The 25,919-nt window shown below is 35.3% G+C and overlaps 1 protein-coding gene across 1 annotated transcript in view; it reads left to right on the forward strand.

The window, feature by feature from the left end:
* The window catches only part of LOC134252266 (muscle-specific protein 300 kDa-like), a 133,986-nt gene that overhangs the window by 102,378 nt on the left and 5,689 nt on the right, over positions 1–25,919 (forward strand). Inside the window, 19 exon segments of the mRNA XM_062734705.1 lie at positions 46–354; positions 2,596–2,910; positions 3,227–3,532; positions 4,039–4,353; positions 4,728–5,396; positions 5,743–5,913; positions 6,157–6,318; positions 6,583–6,765; positions 17,532–17,852; positions 18,221–18,535; positions 19,038–19,204; positions 19,826–19,988; positions 20,765–20,952; positions 21,802–21,952; positions 22,058–22,378; positions 23,023–23,220; positions 23,402–23,744; positions 24,020–24,201; positions 24,795–24,909. Of these exon segments, the coding sequence (XP_062590689.1) occupies positions 46–354; positions 2,596–2,910; positions 3,227–3,532; positions 4,039–4,353; positions 4,728–5,396; positions 5,743–5,913; positions 6,157–6,318; positions 6,583–6,765; positions 17,532–17,852; positions 18,221–18,535; positions 19,038–19,204; positions 19,826–19,988; positions 20,765–20,952; positions 21,802–21,952; positions 22,058–22,378; positions 23,023–23,220; positions 23,402–23,744; positions 24,020–24,201; positions 24,795–24,909 (4,894 nt within the window).

A 25,919-nucleotide genomic window follows, 5' to 3' on the forward strand; every position in this document is an offset into this window, starting at 1 on the left:
TCTTTATAGTGATCATATAAAATATGTGTTTCTTTGATTAATCAGGTGCTTCAGCAAGAATTTGCAACTAAAATGAAGCAACTCGAGCAAGGAATGCAACGTCAGGAGAAGAAATACGCTTCCTTGAATAAAACCCTGCCTTCTGAGATGGTTCACCAGTTACAGGATGTGCAAGAGCTACAGATCTCAGTCATGGATGTCATGCAAAACAAAGAACAAGAGCTGCTGCTGATTCAGAGTGACCGACAGGAAGTGACATCAGCCTTAAAGGAAGTGGAATCATGGCTGAATAAGATTGAACCCCAAACACAGGAGCAAATTATCGATATTGCAGACAGCAAACAAAAACATCAGGTTAGGAAATAATTTATTGCCTTCTTGTGCTTCTTTAAATACTCACTTACTTTATGTTTGTTAGGCTTTAGGCCAAATACTGTGGTTTCTTCATTTTTTTTTTAACTTAACAACAATTTATCATTTTTGTAGTAAAGCAATAACTTAGGATATCATCTACAAATTTTACAAATTATAGAGTAATACAAGACAACTATTAACAAATTTTATCAACAGAATTGAATTGAATTGCAAAAAATCATAAAAGCTGATTCCAACCAAAATTAATGAAACCACAGCTAAATAGCAAGTTTTCCAATGTCAGACTGTGATCAGAACAAGTCTCTGATCCAAGTGTACAGGGGGCCAATATACAGTAAAACTCAATTACAAAGAAGTAACTTAAATGGAATCTTGATTATAAAAAAAGAATATTCAAATCTCTTGGAAGATGAGATACACTCAATAAATGATATGGATATAAAGAATCTTTATTGAAAAGAATAAATTTTGAAGTTTTCAGGAACTTCTTTATTTATAACCAAATTATACTGTAAAAATATTAACAAACATGGAATTTCACAAAGACTTCTTTATGATCAATTTTTACTTCTTTATAACCAAGTTTTACTGTAGATATCAACAAACTGACTTTCACATGGACTTCTATATAACCAATTTTTACTGTAACTATTAACACACAGATGGACTTTCAAACTGACAAGTGGATGTATTCCTGAAATAAACTTTTAATTTTCTCCAAAACTCAACAGGGTTTAATTCATCCAAGCTTACCTCCCAAAATAGGTTCAATGTTTGATGTCAGAAAATATAAACAAAAGATTTAGTAATATATTGTATAATACATTGTAGTATTGTCTTGATTAGAAATGTTAACATTTTGTTTTGGACATAAATCTATTGGTGTCTTCACATACTGTAGTTCACTAAATTGTCATGACACCTTATTTTCACAAGATAGTCATTGACTCTTGATTAGCGAGACAAAATTTTTGTGAATTGTGGTTATTGCTCTATATAATCTTAAGGAATGCTATTAACGCGAGAATTAAATTTTCGTGAGGACAGTCTCTCACGTAATTACGCGAAAATAAAGTTCTTGTGAATAAAAAGTGATTTACAATTATACATTGTATACAGTATGAAAAAAAATATCCCTTCCCAATCCACTTTGGCAACATGAAGGTGCACTTGATTTTGTTCAATCATATTGGAATTTGTTGACCTTTCAGGCATTAATTATGACCTTGAGTTAACCTTAAATTCTTGATAATGTGTCATTGAGAATTCTTTAATACTGTACATAGTAGGTTATAGGCATTTCAATCAGTAGCCCTTATCTTGACCTTGCTACCTTTTGTATGAATTCCTTTTTTCTCTCTCTCTCATTTATTCTCTCATTCAGCAAGTTTATAAGTAGAAAAGACATCTTTTTATACAATTAAAAGGAATTCAGTCAATGTTTGGAATACAAATGCTTAAATGTTATTCTTGTTTCTTTAAAATTGACTACTAATTTTTTCGGCATGATTTTTTTGTGAATTGATTATAACATTGGAAATACAATGTAGTAAGAAAAACCCACTGTTGTTTGTAAAATCAATACATTCCCTAACAATTAGTGTTCAAACTTTTTTAAAAGATTTTTAAAAACCTTAAAAGTTTTGTCAATAAGACTTTTTTTGTCTTCAAAGTGGACTGTGAGAAAAGTATAGATCTATATACACACTGTAATGAATTGGTAGATACAAGGCATAGGAAATATCTACCAAGGCACAGGAAATACAGAAAAGGGAGTTTGAAGAATTCTTATTTGATATGGTTCAAACGTGGTAGTGCCTGTTATCAATAACTTTTAAAGGAACTCTCATTCATTGGACAATTCTATCACTTACTAGGTTGGCAGTATACACACACTAGATCTGAGGGATTTAGAAATCAGTCGGGTAGAATGGAGCTGCACCTGATATGAACAAAATATGTTATCGTGTTGCTTACTTTGCTTTCTTCAATGCAATTCATTCTTGACGTCTGATCTTTTGGGATAAAACGTTCAGTGTAGTTTGTAAAGGTTATTTAAAAGGTTAAATAGTTGCAGGATTGTAAAAGTAAATCCATAACCGTAATTGGTGAAAGTTAATTCATGTCATATTGATTTATTTTTATGGAGGAATTCCAAAGTAAGTGTACGTTCATTTTTTTTCCTTTTCAAAAATTCAGTTTTTTCCTCTATTTCCCTAGCAACTGTCGCAAGAATTTGAAACCTTCAAACCTGTCTTGGACCATTTGAGAGAGAAAGGGAGTGATCTCATCAAACACTCATCCAATCCAATAGAAAAACAGACCGTACAAAAATCTCTGAGAGATATTAACCAACAGTGGCTAAATCTTCAAGCAAAATTTGCAAAAAGAGGCGGGGAGTTAAATGAAGCCGAGAAACTTTCCAGGGATTTTCAAAACACGGCACATTCCGTACAAGAGTGGTTGAATTCTGCTAAAAATATCACAAGTGCTTCAGAGGATAGCGGAATTAAAGAACGCATGAAATCGTACTTGGTATGTAGCACATCATATCAGACCAATAGCAAATGGCAGAACAAAAGCAGATCACAGTTTTCAAAAGTTGTATTTGTGAGATGGTTATTTGGTATTTAAAAGTTAGAAAAACTTTCACTAATTTTGGGGTCTGTTTGATGTACTGGTAATCTTTAACAATTTATATGTGAATATTTTTTTTTGAGTAGAAGGTTTCAAGAAATTACGAAAAAGTACCATGGTAAAATTCTAATGAATAAAATGTTATTTACAGTAACTCTATCAAATCTACATGTTAGACTTACTGATCTAAATAACTGACAAATACATTTTTCAGAAACTATCCAAAGAAAGCGACCAGAACCAAAACAAAGTGGACTATTTAGGCAGTGTCCTCAGACAAATGGACCCATTATGTGACACAAGCAGAGAAAGGGATAAACTGGCCATGATCAATCAGCAGATGTTTAAAATACACACAGATGTCAAGGACAAGCTCGGAGTTCTGGAAGATTCTGTGGGTCACCTTGAGGAGTGCGAGCGGGACCTCCGTGACCTGAGGAGGTGGATGGAGGAGACGCGGTCACATTTACCTGTCAGGAACTCCAGTACCTCACTGAGGGAACAGCTAGCTCAACAGGAGGTATGTTTGTTAAAGTGAAGGAATTAGAAGTATATTATGTAAACGTGTTACATTTGACTGTGTATTCTTTTTAGCGTCTTTGACGGAGCGCAGTAACCACTAAATCAAGTACAATGCTAAATGTCTTGCACATGTACACATAAATAAGAATATGAAGAAATGCGCTAAATCAGATCTGATAAGTGTGCTATTTTATTAAAAAATCAATTTCAGTCAAATACTGTACATGCTTGTAATATATTTACAGTATCTTAGAATTCATCAAGTTACAGTCAAATCTCAATATCTCAATCCCAAATGAGAAAAATACTTTGAAATATCAAAGGGTTCAAGATATTGAGGTTGAAATATATAAATAAAAAGTAGTTAAGACTTTAATCTCACTTTGACATATATCATTAACTTCCTAATTCTCATATTCCAGATACATTTTGAAGTTAAAATGTATGAGATGAAATTTTTGTTTTCCTCTTGAATCTCATCAGAATTTGCATATGTCTTTACAGAGAATGCTAGCAGACATTGAAATTCATAGAGAAAAGGCTCTGGAGGTATTGGAACAGAGTTCAGGGGTACTGTCCTCCAGTGGTGATCTATCAAAGCACCCCGATTTATCGCTTTTAGCCGAGATAGATGACCTACAACAGGAGGCCAGCGATCGATGCAGGAGGCTCCGAGACGCTGTCAATCAACAGGAGCAGTTTGAGACGGAAGTACAGTCTCTGACGGCAGAAATTTACGAGGCTCAAGACAAACTTTTGTCCTCCCCTGTACAAGGCACTGATATGAGTTCACTGAAGAAACAAATTTCCGAACATAATGTAAGAAAACTCGTTCTAAAAATGTTGAATTATTTGCTAGAGACAAAAATATTGTATTTTAGATTTGCTAGAGATAAAATATTGGGAGTTTAGATTGATCTGAAAAACTCTCAGTAATTGCATTTTATTGATAGAAAATGATGGGGAAAAAAATAACGTGGAATTTACATTTTAAATGTTTGGCTTTATTACATGCTCTCTCTGAATGTAAATAGTGCTCTTGATAAATAAGCATATGCATGTCAATAATATGAATTTTGATACCTGCATATATTATCAGTTCTATTATGCATGTAATATATAAGATGCATTTTTGAAAGTAAGCATGTTATCTATTGCATGATCTTGATTTCTTTAATTTGCATCCAATGTAGGCTTTAGCAGCTCAGATTAAACAGTACCAAGACAGAATTCACAATATCAATGAAAAGAGTAAAAGACTGATGGCCAAAAGTGAGCCAGATTTTCCCAGCAGGCTTCCTGATTCGGATCTCCTGAGTTTCAGTTCCTCCATGCGGATTCCAATCTCCGATTCCGACCATCCAGACAGTGGCGTCTTCCTCACGCCGCGAAGTCTCACCACCACTACCACGCCTTCCTTCCCTGATGATCTCCACAGACAAACGGGAAAAGCATGGAAAAGTAGTCCTTTACTTTTTCCTCCAGGGCAGCATTCCCCGCTTTCTACTCGTAGAATGGCTGAGCGATCCAGCGATACAATTCACGGTATCGGCTCTGCGGAGGTTTTCGACGGGTCGAAGGTCGAGAGGGATCCGCCAAGACTGAGTCAGGAGAATTTTTCGAACCTTCTAAGCAAGCAGACGGCACCTGGTTTGAACAGGTCAGTTCCCTCTGTGCAGAAAGTGAGAAGTCGATCTCCTTCACCTACGGCTCTGTGTGACGACGAACTGATCCAGCCTAAAAAGTACAGCGCTCCGCAAATGTTGTCACTGAGTCCCAGACAATTCAAACGTCAGAAACGAGAAAAACCCACAGCAAGGCAGCCTATCAAAGCTGCATTAAAAGCTTTGGATCCAGTTACGGTAATAAAAATAATAAATATTGGGCTCGGTCAGTAAAGTTTATTTTGATTGGGAGATGGGAATCAAAATTATTCAACAAAGGTTGTGGTATTCTTATTCTTGAAATTCAACAGCATGATTGGTAATGCTATTATTTGGTATATTGCTAATAATCATCATATTCCATCAGTGAATGCATCATGGAGTTTATGCTTTGATTTATTTTTCTTTTTGAGATTAAATGTGGTATTTAGGGGTGCATGAAAATTGTAATTCTTTGATCTTGCATTATAAATTTTGTTGTGTTGAAAATGGTGTATTTTTAAAAATTAATATTTACTAACACAAGCTGCTTGAACCTGTTCAGGGTGTATCAACCAGTGTGCCTAATTTGCTTGCCGCTCATCTTGAACTGCCTAGGGAACGCAGTGCATCTTTCGATTCTAAAGCTCGGCCATTGCTTGTTGGCCATTCACCTGGTGCTAGGGATTCAAAGTTGGCTGAACTTAATTCCTCATGGAATACACTGCAGATGCAGGTAATGTTTTGTATGGAGAGAAAAATCATAGGCATTTATGCCTGCTGATCAATCCATTTCATTAATTTGAATAATTATATTTTAAATTATCCTATGTTTTGTAAATAAATGGCCTCATATTTCACTAATACCATGGTCCTGAGTCTGTTATACAAAAGGGAGTCGTGGGAGTACGGGTATTGCATGTACTTAAAGACCTGTAATTAATTTGTCTTAATGAATTAAATGTGTTCTGTCTTGTAGCTTGGTACCAAAGAACAACAACTTTTGAGTGCCCTACAAAATCAGAAACAATTCCAGGAAGCAGTCAAAGACGTGAATGCTCAGATTGACAGATTGCAGTTCAACATCTGTGGGGAGATGGGCATCACTTCTGATGTGGACAAACACATTGCTGACTTTCAGGTCAGTTATAAACACCACTGCAATGCATGTCTGTCATAATTTGCCTCTTGGTACCTTGGCATTAAATATTCCTCTATATTATGTTAACATTTTCTTCAACTGACAGACCAGCATTTAGCCATGTGTGCTTAGTTAATGGACAATATTTATCATATTGATTATAAACAGCTAGAAAAAACACTAGAAAAACACAGATGATATCACAGAAGTGTAATTGGTAGAAGTTGTTAATTTGTCACTTTTGAGCTGCTTTTCATTTTACAGCAAATTCTACACGGCATTGATGAAGTGAAAGGGGACATAATTCACCTCCGAGAGCAAGGCAGACATCTTGTAGATCCATCTGATAAAGATGGCTTACAGACCATGCAGTCAACTCTCACCATACTGTCTGACAGAGTGGAAAATCTGCAGGCTTTGGCTGACATAAAAGGCAACCAACTACAAGTAAGATTTTAGCATCTATAGAATTTTATTTATGTGCTATCTGTCAACCCCTAAACAATGAGGGAGATGTGGGGGGGGGGGGGGGGGAGAGGGGGAATTTCTTCTACTATATACAGGGAAATATTTGCCACCCCCTTTTATTTTTGTCACTTTCGCCCTAATTGCAATCGTGCAAATTTGCATTGGGGTGAATTCAAAGAAATCAGCATTGTTTCTGAAACAGAACTCTATCTGGGCAAATTCAAAATGGGCGAAATTGTGTGCAGGTGAGAAAATAAGATGGGGTATTTACAGAATTAAATGTAGAGTATGCCACAAGAGATTGGTAATTTAATTTACGATTTGCAAAACTTTTACAGGAATTTGTAAAAGATAAAGAGAGGCATGCAATAGCCAAATCAGCTTACCAGAAACAGTTGGGCGATATTGAGGAGTGGATTGCTGAAAAAGAAATGGAAATGTCAGAGACACCATTAGCTACAGAAAAAGCAGAATCTCTCAGGAAAAATCTGGAAGCTGATAAGGTAATTTTTATAAGAAAGTTAAATCTTAGAAATACATGTAATAAGTGTGCAAAGATTAATTTTTCCTAAAGTCTTATTTAGAGCATGATGGATTACTTCATTAAACTTAGTTGATAACTTTGAAAATAAATAATGATTTCTTTCTTCATGTGGAAATACATGCAACATATATGAAAGAATCAGTTGATCACTGGTGAAAAAATTACATGTATGTTTCAGGCATTGCAGGAAGAAGTTAGCAAAAGGTTACAAGCAATTCCAGAATTAGCTGTCCAGTGTGACCAACTGTGTCAATACGAGAATCCTCAAAATGCCAAAAAATTGCGCTCACATCTGTCCAACGTACAAAAGAAACTAGGTGCTCTCAAATTAGCAACCATAGAAAAGCAAGGTCATTTACGACATGCCGTGAAAGAAAGTGAAAAGAGGCAAAGAGAGATGAATGACTATGAAGACAGCCTTCAGAAACTTCAGGCCTGGGTAACAGAAACAAGGCACATGACGTTACCATCTCAGAGTATGGAGAGTTTGATTTCTCCAGACCATGCTGAGCTTCAACAGGTACTCTCAAAATATTCAATTAGCAAAACATATAAAGATGTTATAAATGTAGAATAAAAAACGAATTTTAATTGATATACTAGTATCTTATGTCTTATTCTTCAAGAATAAATCTTATTCCATTATGGAATTGTATTATTGATAGCTGTAAAAAAAAATGAGATTGTTAATATTTTGAATTCACATCCTTCCAGATAATTAAAGATACTTTTTTAAAAGTTCATTCATTTCAACTTAAAATCATACCTTGTCTCATTTTAAATGAAAGGTTGTTTCTGCAGAAACATTAAACTAAGATTTGCCTTTTTTTTTCAGAAACTGAAATCAGATATCTCTGATCACAGACAACTTCTGCATCATATTTCAAAAGAAGTTCCAAATCTTAGACCTTCATTTCCAGAGGGTTCAGGGAACAGAGAAGCTAAACTGGATCAGAGATGGGAGAAAATCCACAGAGAGTTTGCTCATAAAAGACAAAATCTAGAGGACATGCTAGATAAAAAGGACTTAGACTTTCCGGTAATATATTAAAGAACTAGGGCCTATAAACTATCAAATTGTGCCTAAAATTTCCAGACAAAATTCAAGTTTCAAGCCCATAATATGCTCCATTGTAGTTCAAAATGTCATGCTACTCTATAATACATATGTTATATAATACATATGTTATTTTGCCACAAAGGCAACAAACCTGCATTTATCCAATTTATATAGGAGCATCCTACATGTATATTTTATAGCACAAATTGAAATTTGCTGAAATTGTAACACAGTTTTTCAAATCTACTCCCCACTTAACCCTAGTAAAGTGTTTGCATATGGTTTAATATTGTCTTCAATTCCTTCTTTTTACTAAAAGACTCTAATCATTAGTGAAGAATTTTTTTGATTTTATAAAAAGTTCCCAGATTTGTTTGCAGAAAATTTGCTACATGAATTCTTAACTTAAATTATTACTTATTAAGTTTTCATTTATTTGATTAAATCTTTAGGACTCCAGTATGCCTACTATTGGTTGGAACCCTCCTCAACACAGGGGACACCAACTGGGAGATGTCAGGAAGAAGTTGTCTGATCTGTTGGGTTTCTGGCACCAGCTCCAACATCAATGTGAGGACAAGCAGCTACGATTGGATAATGCCCTCAGTTTCCAGCAGAATTACCAGGACGCCCTGCAGGATGTGTCCTCCTGGCTGGATCTGGCCGAGCAGAGGCTGTTCAATCCAGATACGGATTATGACCTTGATGAAATGCTGAAGGACAGTGAGGTAAGAATAGAAATCTTTTTGATTAATGCATCCTTTCCAGATTAGGATAAACTTATATCCAGTGTTATTTGGTCTAGGAGTATGAGCGAGATCTTTTTAAAGTTGATAATGAGTCTTTCAATCAAACATAATTATCTCGAACTAATGGGACTGAGGAAAATTTTTTGAGATTTCTAAGGATTAAGATATCCAGGGTAAAAAGGACTTCCAAATCATTTGGCATAGCCATGGTGTTCAAAATATTGGTATTCAAAATACTGAAGTTCAACTGTATTTCAATATGTTATTTCCTTTGACAGGCTATTCAGCATGAGATCCGATCACTACAAAGTGACATATCAGCCATGGGGAATCTCTCCCAGGGATTGCTGTCAGCAGCCAATCGGGAGAGTCAGGGCCTCATCCAACAAAGTCTGGAAAATCTGGATAAAAGAGTCCAGATGATTGAAAACAAGGCACAGTCTAAAGCAGATGAACTAACAGATTCATACAGTCTGATGAAAGAGCATAAGGTGAGAAAAAAGACTTGTATACCATGCTTGGTGTGCCAACATATTTTAAAACTGTGAAAAATGCAATACCAGTGTGATGCATCTTATTGTGAATTGAGCTAACTTTAACAATGATTGTCTAGCTAAGTTTAATTGATGCCATTGTTTTTTCAGGAGGACTTGAAAAATCTCCAGGAAAAAATGTCGGAATTGAGCAAAGAGATATCCAGATTCAAAGTTCTGTTCCCTGCAGATCAACATGTTTCAGCGATGCAGGTTAGCAATTATTAAAAATATGAAATTAATAAAAAATTGGAATGCATAATACACTTTACCTGTACAAAAATCTGTGGTTCATTTCCTTAGAAATTTTATTTGTTTGTTGACACAGAAATTGGAGGCAAAATTAGCATCACTGGAGTCCAAATTTGAAGATTTCAAGAAAAGAGAGGATTCCTTATCTTCTCCAACATCTGTAAGAATTCCACCATCAGACTGGCAATCCCTCAACAACCAGCTCACAGAAATCAAACAAATGGTAAGCTATCGTAACCATAGAAATTTACATGTGAAGTTATTTACTAAAACTATTGGAGAAGACATCCTTCATGTAAATATCAATTTCCTACTGTATAACAATACCTTGAAATTCAATGTATTTAAAACATATATAAATTTTATGTGAAACCAGTTTAATTTTATTAACTTTTTCAGTCCATTCATTCCATATGATGCAACTGCATATTTTATTACAAATCTGAAATCACATTGACCATCAATAATATGCTTATTTATTGTCTCTATCGATCTGTATTCTGAGGTTCTATGACTTTGTGTTCATCCAATTAAAGGTAACTGAGAGGAAAGCAGACATTTTACAGTCCGTGTCAGCTCAGGAACAGTACGAGAAAATGTTGAAGGACTATGCAGAATTCCTGGAGACGGCCAAGGAAAAAGTCAAGCTTGAAACACTGTCAGTCACCAGTCTGGAAGAACTGAAGAAACAGATTGCCTCCCATCAGGTAAATGTTTAATCTTCAGTTCAGCTTACTTTTATGTATAATACATGTACTTGTATAACATTTTATTCACTGTACATCTTCAATATTCTTGAATCTAAACATCTAAAAAAGTATGGATTCATGAAAGTGAGACGGAATTTCCAACCACTTTTTTCAATCATCATGTATTTTAAGTTCTATATCTCAAGTCCTTCAAAATCTTAAAATTTTGACTTGGTCCCATCACATTCAGGTTTTACTGTACAGGTGTAAGATCATAAAATGAGCCTTGTTGCTAAATATCCATTTTTTTTTTTAAATCACAGGATTTCTTCAGTGATCTGGAGGTACACAGAGCAATGTTGGATAGCCTTGCTGCTCAAACAAACCAGGCTGTCCGACAAAAACATCTCAGTAAGCATTCACAGCTAAACAACCAGACACACGTCTTACTGGACAAAGCCAGTCTGATCGGACAGAAACTGGAACGCACTGCAAGACAGTGGACGAACATCTACCAAAGTTACGTCAAGCTGCAGCAGTTCTTGGATAGGATTGAAAACCAAATTCCAAAATCTGCATCCAAGAAGGAAACTTCTCCACTGATTCAGGAAAGGATAGCTCTTTACAAGCAGTTACAAAAGGACTTGAATGAGGAGCGACCCATTTTGTTTCAGTTTGTGGATAAAGCCAAGCAGCTTTTGCATTCTGTGAATTGTGCACCTCTTGAGAAGGATACTTCTGATCTTGCGGATAGATATATTAATCTGAACTCAGAAGTCAGCAATGAATTGAAGAGGTGAGTGTCTAAACAAGTCATGCAAGGCATCTAGTTTAATTATCCATATACAGGTAAACTTTGGTATCTCAACATCAGATATGTTGACAACCTGGAATATGTTCGTCCATGGTCTCCACAGTATTTACTATATGAATATAGTTCTCTTGATTCATAGGTTGTAGATTGCTTAAGTCAGAAAGTAAGACAAGTTCTTTCAAACAGATTTTTTTAATCAAATTCTTTAGTTTAAGCACTATTTGATTCCAGAAATTACAGTAACTATAATATACTACTTCATGATTTGGCCATTTATGAACACTAATACATGCTTTAAGTTGTCCTGCTGTATACAGTGTAATAACGTTTTATGATCTAATCTTTTCTTTTGTAGGTTGGAATCCATTGGGCAGCAGATGGAGCAATTTAGTTCTGAGGCAGCAGACTTAGCGTCCTGGATGACGAAGGCCCAGGCTAAGATATCAGGGATACGGAAACTATCAGATAAAGACCAGGAGAGTATAGGGGTGGTTCGAGGCAAGGTGGACAAACTACTGGTACGTAACTTAAGCTCTTTATCAGAATCTAGGACTGTGTTACAACAGTTTGGACAAAATGATCCAGAAAAATAAATTATACTGATGAGATTAGAATTTATCAACACAATACAATTCAAGCTCATATGTAACACAAAGGATAGAATTAACTTGAATTCATTTTGTTTGGTAAAGGTTTGGGATGTTTAATTTCAATCTGATTAAAATCAGATCCTTTGATCCGCTCACATAGATCGCTACACTTGTGTAGCGATCTATGTGAGCAGATCAAAGGATCTGATTAGCGATCTATGTTAGCAGATCAAAGGATCTGATTTTAATCAGATTGGTTTAATTTTAGATGTTGGCCCATGCATTCTTATGCTTTTCAGAAAAATATGAAAATGCTTGCATGTGACATGATGAAGAGTTTGTTGTTAAAAATATTGCCCATGATACCTAGCTGTCTAAGCAAATTCATGGGTTGTTTTCTTTGCATATTTCAGGAATTCAAGAAAGAAATGCAACAAAAACAACCTCAGTTGACAAAGGTAATTGAAAATGGGAACCAGTTAGCTCAGAGCAGTACAGGCAACTCTGCAGAGACTAAGGGCCAAATTGGTCTGATTGCTAAACAGTGGACCAACCTTAATCAGAGCGTGGCAGAAACTGAGAAAGAACTGCACCAAATGCAGATGAACTTAATGCCTTCCAGACAGGCACTCAATGAGTTAACAACTTGGCTAGACATTATGGAGATAGCAGTGAAAGGAGAAAAAGAAAAATCAATCAAAAATTTTGCGGACGTGGGAGCTCGGCTTAAAAAATTCAAGGTAAAAAATGGAGTTATTACTTAATTAATCTCTATATCTTCAACTTAGAAGCAGGACTAAGACCATGGTTTGGGTGAACACATGATTTATTTTAGTAAAACATCAATATGTTTCAGTGTTACATAATAACCAATAATACACATAGAAACTGCAGATTACATAATAAGCGATAATTAACATAATAAACTGCAGAACACTGAATATCTATAAATATAAATCATGTGATAAATCTCCACTACACTAACCACTCATATCACTTTCACTCAATCACTTTCTCTCATAAAGTTGGGCGGGAGGGGTGGTATAAAAAATACGCAACAAATGGCTGGAGAATTTTGACGAGGTCTGTGTGCACCGAAAAATTTTTTGAAAGTGACGCTAAAATGGTAGGTCTTTCCTAATCTTAAGAAAATTCTGCAATTTCATTGGTCATAATTTAAAAGACAGTCCAGCGTTAATTACTTATTTCCCTTGTTAGGAAAGATATTGACCTTACATTGGATGAAAAAATGTTTCTAATGTGAAATTCTTATGTTTAGTTGAAATGACTGAACTAAGAATAATAAACAGATTAATGTAAAGACCATTCAAAAGTGGACAGAAAAAAATCAATTTTAAAAACTTTATTCTATTACATTTAACCATAATTATTACTCAAAATTGCTATGTATATATCAATATTTTCTCTACAGGATTTTAACGTAGAATTAGGCAGCAAACAGTTGACAGTCGACTTCGTCAATCAGTCCGCAATGCAGACGTCTGCAATAGAGTTACTTGCCCCTGGATCATCCGACCAGACTGATTTTGCCGAGAGATTAGGACAGGCCAACAAGAGATGGCAGAGTTTAGAACAGAGTATCAAACAAACTTTAAAGAACACAGAAACAATGCATAATAAATGGCAAGAGTTTGACAGAGCGCTGGGCAGGATTAGCAAGTGGTTTGGGGAACAGGAAGAAAAAATAACCAGATATCATCTGACGGGACATGAAATTAGCGTGAAACAAACACTTGCAGACTGTAAAGTATGTATTCATTTATTTAAGGAACCAATTTTTTATCCACAATAGTTGGAAACATGCCATAATTTGAGCAACAAGCTAAGTCTGTAAAGCATTTGCCTGTTCCATATAAATTATCCAAGGTTTCTAGGAGAAATAAACATGCATATTTTGAGTACTTGACCTTTCACTTGGAGAAATTTACATTCAGTTGTTAATATCAAGAATACAACAAAGCACACTAAAATTTTGAAGAGTAAATTATCATGTGAAAACAATTTGAAATGTAGATATTGTGAAATCATACAATGGTATTTAGGGGGCAAAGGCAGTGAAGCTAAATGTTTTATTTATAAAGTTGTTGGTTTTTGTGAAACGGTCATTTTGACGTTTTCAAATTTCTGTTTTTCAGATTTTGCAAGATGCCCTCTCATCAAAAGAAGATGAAATAGACAATGTGAAGAAAATGGGTGATGAGTTGATTGACTTGAGTTACAGCTCTTTAGATTGTCAGGAAACAGTCCAGTCCAGCTTGGACAACTTAATTGATCAAAGGCAGCAGATTTCTTCTAAAGTCAGAGAACTGCAGAATGTGCTAAATGATTTCCTTAGAGATTGGAATGCTTATAATTCGGAATTGAATGAAGTTAATAAAGTGCTTTTAGAAGCTGATTACACTCTTAAAAGATACACCAAAGTAGGAGCTGATTTGAAAACTCATGAAATGCAGGTGGAAAAATTACAGGTAGTTGAATTTTGTATGAAATGATTTCATTGAGGAAATTTTGAAATTTTCTCTTCGGACAATTAGTACATGTAATCATTAATTTAAATTTCAGAATCTGAGTGAAACAGTTCAAAGATGTCAACCTGTATTTGAGAGACTTCTAATGGCAGCCAACCAGTTGACTGGTGTTTGTGAATCCCAGGCTAAGAGGGAAATACAGCAAACTCAGTTAGAAATTCAAACAAGGCATGTGAAATTACTATTATTAAGTTTTGTCTTATACATCCCAAAACACATTTTTAATGTTAAAGAAAAAAATTATTCGCCTGTAGAAGATTATAGGGAGAATTGGAGTGAGATTTAAAAAGATAGGAAGTGGAATTTTGACCAAAAAGTTATACAGTAACATGATCTACAGACAAAATTCAATACTAAGTAATAAAATTATGAAATGGAAATTCAAAACACCCAACCAAAATATATATTAAACATTGAAAAAAGAAAACAAAGAATCTACCTTGGGTTTAGAGCAAGTATGATTTACAATTGTTATTAGTATTTTAAAACAATTTTGACACAATGACACCTGCAGATTAGATAGAGGAGGGGTTACTCAATCTGAAGATTTTATGTCATTTGTATAGAGTTGAAATGCATACACATTATGCAGCTCAAAGATACACATATAATAAATATTTTTTTCTCCTCTGAACAGCTGGGACAATATGTGTAAAGACCTGAGGAGAAGACTGGACCTGTTTGAAGACAGTCTGGCCAAGTGGAAGATGTATGAGGAGGAATACGCCCAGGCTAGACTCTGGTTAGAAACCAAGGAAAGACTCAGCTGGGATCTGTTAGCCAAGAAAGAGGACAGCAGCCACAGACAGGAGTGCTTTGAGACAGCCAAGGTGTGTTGAAGAAAATTTTTAACTCACATATTATGAAAAAAGTTTATCTTCAGATTATTGATCTGAAAATTAAATATTTTTTGACAGGCATTTCTTTTTAATTTCATGCAAGAACTTAATTCTTTTGAAGCAAATAAAGGTGTGATATAGTCCAATTTCTACTTATATGAGGTTTTTAAAAATAGAACAATATGGCGCATTTTTCCAAAGTTGCTTGTGTCATATGTCTGTATAATTTCTTTGACCTGAACCCTGGGCTATTGATATTAGATCACTGAAGGAAAAATGAAAGAAAGTGATAAAACTTACTTTCAAGGACTAAGGAACACCAGAAACTTTTATGTAGAAATCTTTAATTCTTATACTCGAGGCCCATGAGCCTCTTGTTTCTCCATGGAGCTAGAAGCTGTATTACAGTTTTGTTCTTTTTCAGACTTTAATGAGAGACCTGGATGACTTTCAATCAAGAGTTTTCCTTCTTTATCAACTGGGTGATGCTGTAACCAAAAACATGGATTCCACTAGTATAGTCACTTTTACTTCTCGCCAGAGTGCCATCGAACAGCGACTAATGGCTCTCAGACAAACAGTATCAAAACTAGTCGAGGAATTGCGGGATGAAATTTCACAGAAACAAGAATTCTATGATTTACTAAACAAAGTGAAAATGTGCCTCAGTGATGTGGATAGAGTTCTAGAAAAAGAGGAAATGAACCAATCTAGTGACGACCAAGCAATGAGGAACCAATTTGAGGAGTTGAAGAACGCTTTGACTCAAATGGACAGAACTGCAGAACAACTGGATGTTTTAAATGGCATTGGTTACAGGCGAACACTCACCAAACCAATGGCCAAAGAATTACGAGACTTGAATAACTCGTGGCATAAAAAACATTCACAGCTCAGAGAGAGAGCCAAATCATTACAAGGATTACTGTTGATACAAAATGACTTCAAGACAAAGTGTGATATGTGGATGACTTTCCTTGGACAGACAGAGCTAGATCTCTCCATAGAAATCGCTGGGAATTTACCAGACCTTCAGAGGCAGCTAAGGCAGTGTGAGGTAGGGGGAAAAAAGAAACCGAATACTTGAAAAATCATTATGAAAAAAAGGTGGTCAATTTATACCCGGAATGATTTTTAAACAGAAGCATTTTACTTATAACTAATAATGAATAAATGGTGTGTAAATAAAAAAAGGAAACTCTGGGTGGTAGAGAGAGAGCAATCAGTGAGTGGGCAGAGAGAGAGAGAGAGAGCAAACAGTGAGTGGGTAGAGAGCAAACACTGGATGGCAGAGAGAGCAAACAGTGAGTGGCAGAGAGCAAACAGTGAGTGAGCAGAGAGAGCAAACAGTGAGTGAGCAGAGAGCAAAAAATGGGTGGACAGATTGTCTTTTGACCATATTAATATTTTTATGGCATTATTTGTTTCCTTTTTACAGAAGTTTGAGTTGGACATGTACACAAAACAGCAAATTCTTCATTCCATAATTCATGATGGCCAGAAAATAACACAGGAAAGAAAACTGGGACAGAATGATGAATTACAGTTAAAACTGCATTTATTAGCAGAACAGTGGGAAAGTGTAAGGAGACGAGCCATCCAGAGGAAAGCCATCATCAGCAATTCCATCCATCAGTGGAACACATTCAATGAATCAGTTACTGCACTACATAACTGGTTGACAGAAAAAGAAAATATCTTATCAGATCTTGATGCAGACTCTGTGACTATTCATGAAAGCAAGAATATTCTGGAAAAGTTACAGGTGAGAGGTTATCCAGGATGAAAAGGGGGAAATAATATCATATCAATTTTTGTTTGAAAACCTAGGTTCCCTGAATTAAACTGTTCTTTTCCATGGGGGTTTCTTCCGTTAAAATGGGAAAAGTAAAATTTTTACTTATACAAGTGATTTTCTGAAAGGGCTGGTTGATTTTGTAATAGTTCTTTCACAGCAGAGCAGATCATTTGTAATTTGCAAATTGCATCAGAATTGTTTGTACAAATTGTTTTGTATGGTTAAAAGACACTTTAGCAGGATGCAATTTGATTTTAATCTTTGCCCTCGGGAATAAAGGAATCCAATTAAAGGAGAAAGCAAAGTAATATTTTTATTTTTATTTAAGGGTCTTCAAAGAGATTTAAAAAGTCAAGAGGCAGCATTTAAAAGAATCCATGTACAAGGAAAACCCCTTATGCAGCATAGTGATGAAAAGGGCCAGGAAGAAGTTCATGCCAAAATAGACATGTTACAAACCCTGTGTATGGGACTGGTTAATTCAATTGAAAGGAAATGTACCAGGCTTGAACGAGTTCTTCATGAATGGCAGGATTGTGAGAAAAAGTTGGAGGAACTACTTTTGTGGCTCAAGGATATAAGGACTGCCTTTTCAAGAGAACTGCCCTCTGGATATGACCAGTTGCAAGCAGAATATCAGAAATGTGTGGTAAGGGACTCCATCTGAAGTAATTAATTTTTTTTACTAATTTAAGGTAATCAAGAAAGAAAAATAGTAAAATAGTTAAGCAACCCACATTTTATAAAAAGGGTTGTTGCAATAAGGTGCAGTAATCCATAAAGGATATTCCAAGTGTATTTTAAGGTCTTTAATAATTATTGGTTCTATAGTTTTCTTTTAATCTCCCTTGCATAGGGAGTTTCTGTATTTTATGGAAAAAACCATTTGGTACCATTTAAATGCCTTTAAAATTTTGTATTTTCTAGATGTTGGTTGCAATTTACTAAAAGTAAAAATGCAGAAGCCTAATGATCATTGGCCTTTTATTTAGATATTCAAATTTAATGTTTTTATAGGATATAGAGGCCAGTTTCCAAATGGCTGAGATCCAAAGACAATCTCTGTTGGAGATGGAAATAAGACTCAGCAGTATCATCCAATCAGAGGACTTAAATATTCTACACCAGCGAATTCTCCTCCTAAATAAACAGTGGGACGAGTTACAAAACCAGGCTTCCCAACGCAAAATGCAGATACAGAGCAGTATTTGTCACTGGGCTAGTTTCAGTGATAAGGTGTCCAGTTTCCATAAGTGGATAGACAATATGGAGTATAAAGTCATCACAAATAAAGAATACCATATAGAGGACTTACTGCAGAAATTCTCAAAGGTAGACATTAATTTAGTTTTATGCAACTAATTAGGGCACTGTATAAAATAAGGTGCATTTTACAAAATTGTTGGGTGTTTGTCAGAACAGTATATGGAGGTTTGAAGCATTTTAAATTTCATATATGACTATGAGCTAGTAATAAAGAGAAGAGATGATAATGCAAATTCAAAATGTGGAATTGAGATTTTAAAATTGGATGTTCATAAAAGTTGAATGCACAAAACTTAGAAGTTGATCTTGGATCTCAAAATGCACATTTATGTCACAATTTTGTGAAAGCTGCAATTTTCCTTTTTTATTTTTTCCTGAGCTACTTAGCCAAGTAATTTATTTCCCCCTTCTTGCAGATAGCTTATAAAATTGACCCTCTGTTGTAAAATTTCCTCTTCTGTAATTTTAAGTGGTTTGTCACTAACGCATTGAATGTTGAATTGCATAATTTGCAATAAACTAGCCTCCAGAATAAAGCTGTGGTAATCACTGAATTATTTGTATTCAGGAGTACAAGGTAGAAATGTTAGCCAAAGAGCAGTACAAAGACAAACTCCTGGAGGAGGGACAAGAACTGCTGAAGATCAGTAGTGAACTACAGAGGCCGGGCATCGAGAGTCAGATACAAAAGACTGAGGATAAGTGGAACCACCTGAAGAAAACACTCAAATTCAGGTTAGTTAAAGTTTAATACCATTACTATCAATGGAAGTTATAACTGCAAATGATGAGTTTTGTTGAGAGAAATCAAAAATTACACTTATTTATTTAAAGTGAGAGTGAAAAAAACTATATATGGTGAGCATAATGTAGGCTAATGTAGGCTGAGTAACTGAATTAATGGTCAAATGTGTGTATACATTTATGTCATTCCATTTATGAAGAAAAATGTTATACTCAGACTTCACACTCAATTTTCTCTTGTTCTCTTTTATAGTTAAAGATCTGTGATACTGATTACATAAAGAATATAATATTTTGGAATTTTTTTTTTACCTTTATAGTATTTGTTTGGCATTAAAGTACTGTAGACATACTATTTTTCACGGGGTCATAATTCCGCAGAATCTTGATTTCTCTTGAATCCTAGTAGAAAATTACATGGATTTCTTAGACTCTCAATATATTCCTTACAAGTATTTGGAGTATGATGGGACAAATTTTCCATGCGCAATTTCTGATCGCATACAAAGTGTAAATTGAGACCATGCGGAAAAAAGTACTTCTGCAGTATTGACTCTGACACAGTATTTAAAAGAAAAGACAACAACTAGTTACATTTTCAATTTATTTTAGGAAGCGTAAATTGGAGGAGACTTTGCTGGCGGTAAGACAGCTGGATACCAGCATGGCAAACCTGAGGAAATGGCTGGCTAATATAGAACATGATCTGTGTTCACCTCTTTTCTTCATGGAATCTGATGACAGGGAAATGAAAGAAAAGCTGCAATGTCAGAAGGTAAAAATCTGATTTGCAACTTTTGACCATAGGTAAAAATTTGGAATGCAAATTGTAAATTTTTTTTTGAATTAAACTCATTAAAGCTGAAATCTCTCAGAGACTTTTACTTCATTTAAAATTTTATATGAAGTTGTGCATCAACTTTTTCATCATCCCAGCAAAGCTCCAACACATAGATGAGTTGTGCAATGTGCATAACTTTCAGGATTTTGTTTGGGAGGGAAGGAGATTCTTGAAAAGGGGTTTAAATACCTTTTCTTTTTTTTTATCAAGGGAATCTAACTCCCATACCTTTATACAACCATATTATCAGGTGACTGATTTACTGAAACATTAAATCTAATAATCAGCATATTGCACACCTAGCCCTTCAAGTGATTTTCAATAATCCTATGATGTTCTTAAAAGTCTAGGGTCAAACACTAAATACATGTGGATAAAAAGGTTCCTTTAAATCTTTAAGTACCATTCATTTAATCTTTGAGTGCAGATATTAACATAATGCCTTTCATTCCATAGCCATGTCATTAACACATAATTAATTTTGCATGTTAGAATTATTTTACTTGAGAGGATTAGACAAGGCCATAATAAATTTTTAAGTCTATTTGTAAAATTAGTATAACATATATAATATCAGAGTAATGGCCGAAGATATACCAGAATGGTTCAAAGATTTACAGAAAAAGTTGGAGGAGAAATACCACTGGTGTATGGACCTTCCCCATCACATTCAGTGTCTGGAAGATTTAAAACTTCCTTGGTTTTTACAGGAACTTCAGAAAGATGTGGAGTTGCACAGTGCTGGGGTGGGAAGTGTGCTCAACCTGTGCGAGGTGCTGCTGCACGATTCTGATGCTTGTCCTACAGAGATCGAGTTCAGTGCACTACAGACAGCCATGAAGAATCTAGATCGGCGCTGGAGACATATTTGTCAGTCTTGTCCAGAAAGAAGATTATGGTTTGTAAATTCAGTAGTTTCTCAAAGTAATAGTATTTGATTTTTTTTGTTTGAAATAGTTCCTTTCATGTACAAAACACTGAAATATAGTGTCAGATCTATGTAAAATTAGGTTTTTTTGTTGATGGTAGATACTTTTTTTAAAGTCGGAAAATGTGTTTACTATTTACTGAGACTTTTATCAAAAATTAAAAAAATTTCTTCAATTTAGAAAAAAAAAATAATTTCCCTCCCTCCCTCCTGTGTCTGAAACCTTTCAGGCGGCAATTAAACAAACAACTTTTATGAACGCATGGTTGATTTGAAGTACCAAGTACTGTAAACCAACTTTTATTCGCGCTCGAGAAATTTTCACGAGGTTCGTGAGAGCCTCGTCATCGCGAATATTTCTTGCCGCGAGGCTGTCCTTAAAACTTCTGTGTCTATTACTATCAGATACAAAAAATCTTGATCGTGAAAACTGATCGTCGCGAACTAGTTTATCCTAGGAAAATCGTGAAATAAAGTCGTCGCGAATAAAAGTTGGTTTACAATCACTGTTCATCTGTCTGTGTGTCTATCAATACTCATTTGACATTATAGTGCTGTACCTTTCAACTTACTTTATTACCCACATGTACATAATGTAAATGGAGGATGTTGAGAGAAAATAGGTTATAGTTTTGGGGGGTCCTGCAGACTCCATACTTGCTGCTCTGCAGGTGTAAAAGGTCACCAAAAGTGTTAGGGGTTACTTGCTCAAAGGTCAATCATAAGGTTCTTGTTTTGACAGTTCTGATCATTGATAATATTTATATTCAATTTAAACATTCTTTTCCCTTTATTTTATCTGTTTTTTGTGTTTTCTAGGATTGAAGATACTTGGAATACATGGGAAAAACTCAGAGCAGACTGTGATTATTTTGAAAGTTGGCTCAATGATGTCGAGCAAGAAATTGAGGCCTCCACTTCAGATGATTTGAATGTTAGTTTTTCCAAGGAAGAGATTGAACATTTTGAGGTACATGCTTTACAGCTATTTTGTCAGTTTGTTCATTAAGTTTGAGTTAACAAAGATTTCTCTTATAAAACTTTTTTAACTGATTTTCAAAATGTTTTTTTTCAGCAACTCCAAAGAGAAATTCATGGGAAATTCAACGAATTGGAACAACTAAATAAAGTGTACAGAAAATTAGCCCGGGAGGGTAGGACAGATCATGCAGGTTCTCTGAAATCCGTTATCCACCACTGTAACACAGAATGGGACAGAATACAGCAAAAAGTATCAGCCATTACAACTAGTCTTAAGCAGTCAGCAACAGTTTCTGAGGACTTCCGAAACAAGAAAGATCAGATGTATAAATGGCTGACAGACGTGGAAGTCAGGATCACTGATTTAGAACATTTGTCACCGATGAACATACCAGCTAAAATGGCAGAAGTAAAGGTATGACATTTGTATGAGAGAAAATAAAATCATGATATTTGTTATGCTTTCCAAATGCTATAGGCATTCAAATGCAGTTTTCCTCATCACTGATTGTAAGATATGTCATGGAGGGCATGTGTATGGTTTAATACACAATGCTACATAATCACACAATGCCAAATAATTCAGAAATTACAAATTTTAAAATTGTATGTGTAAATATCCCCCCCCCCCTCAAAACTAAGAATTTGAAATTGTAATTTTCATCATCTTCACCCATTGTTCACCATCTATCCCACTATAGTCAATAATTTTTCAATTAAAAGACAAAGATCATGTTTGGCGCAAAGTTTTCATGTGACCTTAAAAAAAGTTTACTTGGATCACAGGGATCAGAAAAGTAAAGTTCATGACAAAAGGGTAGGTTCTGACCTTGAGAATAAATCATTTGCACAAGATCAAGCTCACAAGTTCAAACATAAAAATTGTTCTTTCTACAATTTTGTAATTCAAAAACTGTTAAAATTCATACCTGGCCCCCAAAAATGTGTGACTAATAATGTACACGACATCTGGCTTTAAAAAAACAAATAGGGTCAGTCGGAAAACCCTAACCTCCAATATATTTTTTTTGTCTAAATGTAATGGTTTTTCTTTTTCAGAGATTAAAGAGTGAAATAGATATCAAGGAATCAAATATGGTCCACATCGACTCCCTGGCACTACATCTAATCAAGAAAGGAGACATGAGAGATGCCAGCCAAACGCAAAAAGAGGCAGAAGATCTAAAGAACTATTTAAGGGCTGTCAAAGACAGGATTTATCAGTTCAGTAGGAAACTAGAATCTTCAAAAGCCCAGGTATGCACTTATTTTCTTTTTGGGGGTATGATGGTTGAGGCTGGGGTGGGGGGTAATCAGGTTATGAAATGGAACTTAGAATTCAGAATTCTTTTGAATTATTTCTTGTATCTGAGAATTGTCATCAACTTTGTCCTTTGCAAATTTTTATGTGAGAACTTCTTTTTTTTCAAATTTACAGCTTGAAAGTGTTCATCCTGGGCCACATTCCAATGATGAATTAGACATGTTGGAACTACAGTTGAAGTCTGATGTGCCATACTCCACAGCTCTGTTATCAGACACAATGCATGACATTGAGGAATACCTAGACGCCTCTCCTCCTGAGAGTCCCCCAGAAAAACGGAGGGTCTCCCCACAAGGAATCCTGCACATGAAGCCATCTCAGACAAGTAGACCCACTACTCCAAGATCCAGGTCAAGGACACCAGTTGATTTGTTGCCCTCTAAAAGATCCAGGTCACCATTTTCTGGTGCCTCCCCCAGAGCTTCCCCTAGTGGCAAGTTATCAAAATCTCCCATTGGTAAATATCTTTAAAATTCTTCTTTAACAGGTTACTGGACTCAATTATGTGACCTTTATGTTCTCTTTCTCCCATCTATGTTCTTGTGATGTGCAATGGACAAAGATTTAAGTAAAATATTTTCAGCCAATTTGGCTTGGTGCATTTAAGGACTCTATCACAACCCCCTTCAAGGGGCCATATAGAAAGGTCCAACAATTACTCAGATTAAAATTCTTTTGTAAATACTGTAAACTTAATACAAATGAAATCTGATAAATCAATTCTTCTTGCAGCTTCCAGAGAAGAAATTTTGAGAAAGTTTACCCAGGATGCACCTGCGAATCTGAACTCCAAACTAGAGGCGCTGATGGGACAAATGGTGGACGCTCTAGATTTAGCCAAACAGCAGCTGAGGCAGCTGGAGTCAGAGGTGCACATTACCAGTCCAAGGGTCCCTGATCTGGGCAGAGACTATGTATGTTAAATCATAATTAAAATTCAGAATTTATCTATATCACCCTGAATTGCAAAATCAATGAAATTGCCACACAAATTTAATGACATGCTGAAAACTGTTCTATGCTTACATTTTAGTAGATTTGTTGCTATAAGAAAAAAAATCCTAAAATTTTCCAACATCATAATGTGAAATTTGTGTCACTGCATCCACATTTTTATGCATCTGTAATATGAAATGCTGGTTCATATAATTTTTTGGTTCGTCAGTCTGTCCATTTGTTTGTTTGTCTCTTTGTGTGCTGAAAAACTTTACCTTGCAACCTTTCCTTGGATACTGTTTTTACCTCTTGGCCTTAGAGTTTGAAATGATGCATCAGTGTTTTATAAACACATCTTGTTTTTATGGTCAAGGATTTTTGGACCAGTCTGCTCTTAATGTGATCCCTCATAAGGGCAGAGTTGACAGATATAAGGCCCTATGGGAGCAGGAGAAAAACTTGGATGGAGCAAATGTTTATATCTCCATCAATGAAAAACCACAATTCATTTCTATTACCTGTATATAAAATTTTCATAAGTTTAATGATTTATAAATGGATGGTTTTTCAGATGCCATTAGTCAGCGAGTGTGAACAAAGAATTAATGAAGTTAAAACTCTGGATCGGGTCATTAAAGCAGAGACTGGATTCTCTAACATCAGCAGCATAGACAGGGAAGTGGAAGGTCTGTGTATATACATGTACTGGTAAATTGATTAAAAACCAAGGTTAAGTACGGTACATGTATAATGTACTGGGATTCCTACGGAAGATCTCTTTAGAGAAAAAGTTGAAGGCCTATTGATTTAATTTGAAAGACTGGAAAATTGCTTACTGGTGGTCTGTGCTATCAAACTTTGGCAATTACAGATACTTTTTTTCAATTGTTCCACCTGAATGGGATTTGTTTTTAGCTCACCTGAGCTAAGGAAGCAAAGTTTTACATAGAAATATATAGGAATAATCTTTAAAAATCTTCTTCTCAAGAACCACTGGGTCAGAAAAGCTGAAACTTATGTGGAAGCATCCTGGGGTAGTGTAGATTCTAAATTCTTCAAATCATCACCCTCAGGGGTAGGGTGGGGCCACAATGGGGAATCAAAGTTTTACATAGAAATATTTAGGAAAAATCTTTGAAAATCTTCTTCTCAAAAACCACTGGGCCAGAAAAGCTGAAATTTATGTGGAAGCATCCTGGGGTAGTGTAGATTCAAAATTGTTCAAATCATGACCCCTGGGGGTTGGGCGGGGCCACAATGGGGAATCAAAGTTTTACATAGAAATATAAAGGAAAAATCATTAAAAATCTTCTTCTTAAGAACCACAGGGCCAGAAGAGCTGAAACTTATGTGGAAGGATTCTGGGTAGTGTAGATTCTAAATTGTTCAATTCATGACCCCCAGGGGTTGGGCGGAACCACAATTGGGAATCAAAGTTTTACATAGAAATATATAGGAATAATCTTCTTAAGAACCACTGGGCCAGAAAATCTGAAACTTATGTGGAAGCATCCTGGGGTAGTGTAGATTCTAAATTGTTCAAATTATGACCCCCCGGGGGTTGGGTGGGGCCACAATGGGGAATCAAAGTTTTACATAGAAAAATGTATGAAAAATCTTTGAAAATCTTCTCAAGAACCACTGGGCCAGAAAAGCTGAAACTTATGTGGAAGAAGCCTTGAGTAATGTAAATTTT

Source organism: Saccostrea cucullata, unplaced genomic scaffold, assembly GCF_032062105.1.
Source record: "Saccostrea cucullata isolate Sc308-1 unplaced genomic scaffold, CSIRO_AGI_Scuc_v1 ctg130, whole genome shotgun sequence".
Taxonomy (NCBI): domain Eukaryota; kingdom Metazoa; phylum Mollusca; class Bivalvia; order Ostreida; family Ostreidae; genus Saccostrea; species Saccostrea cuccullata.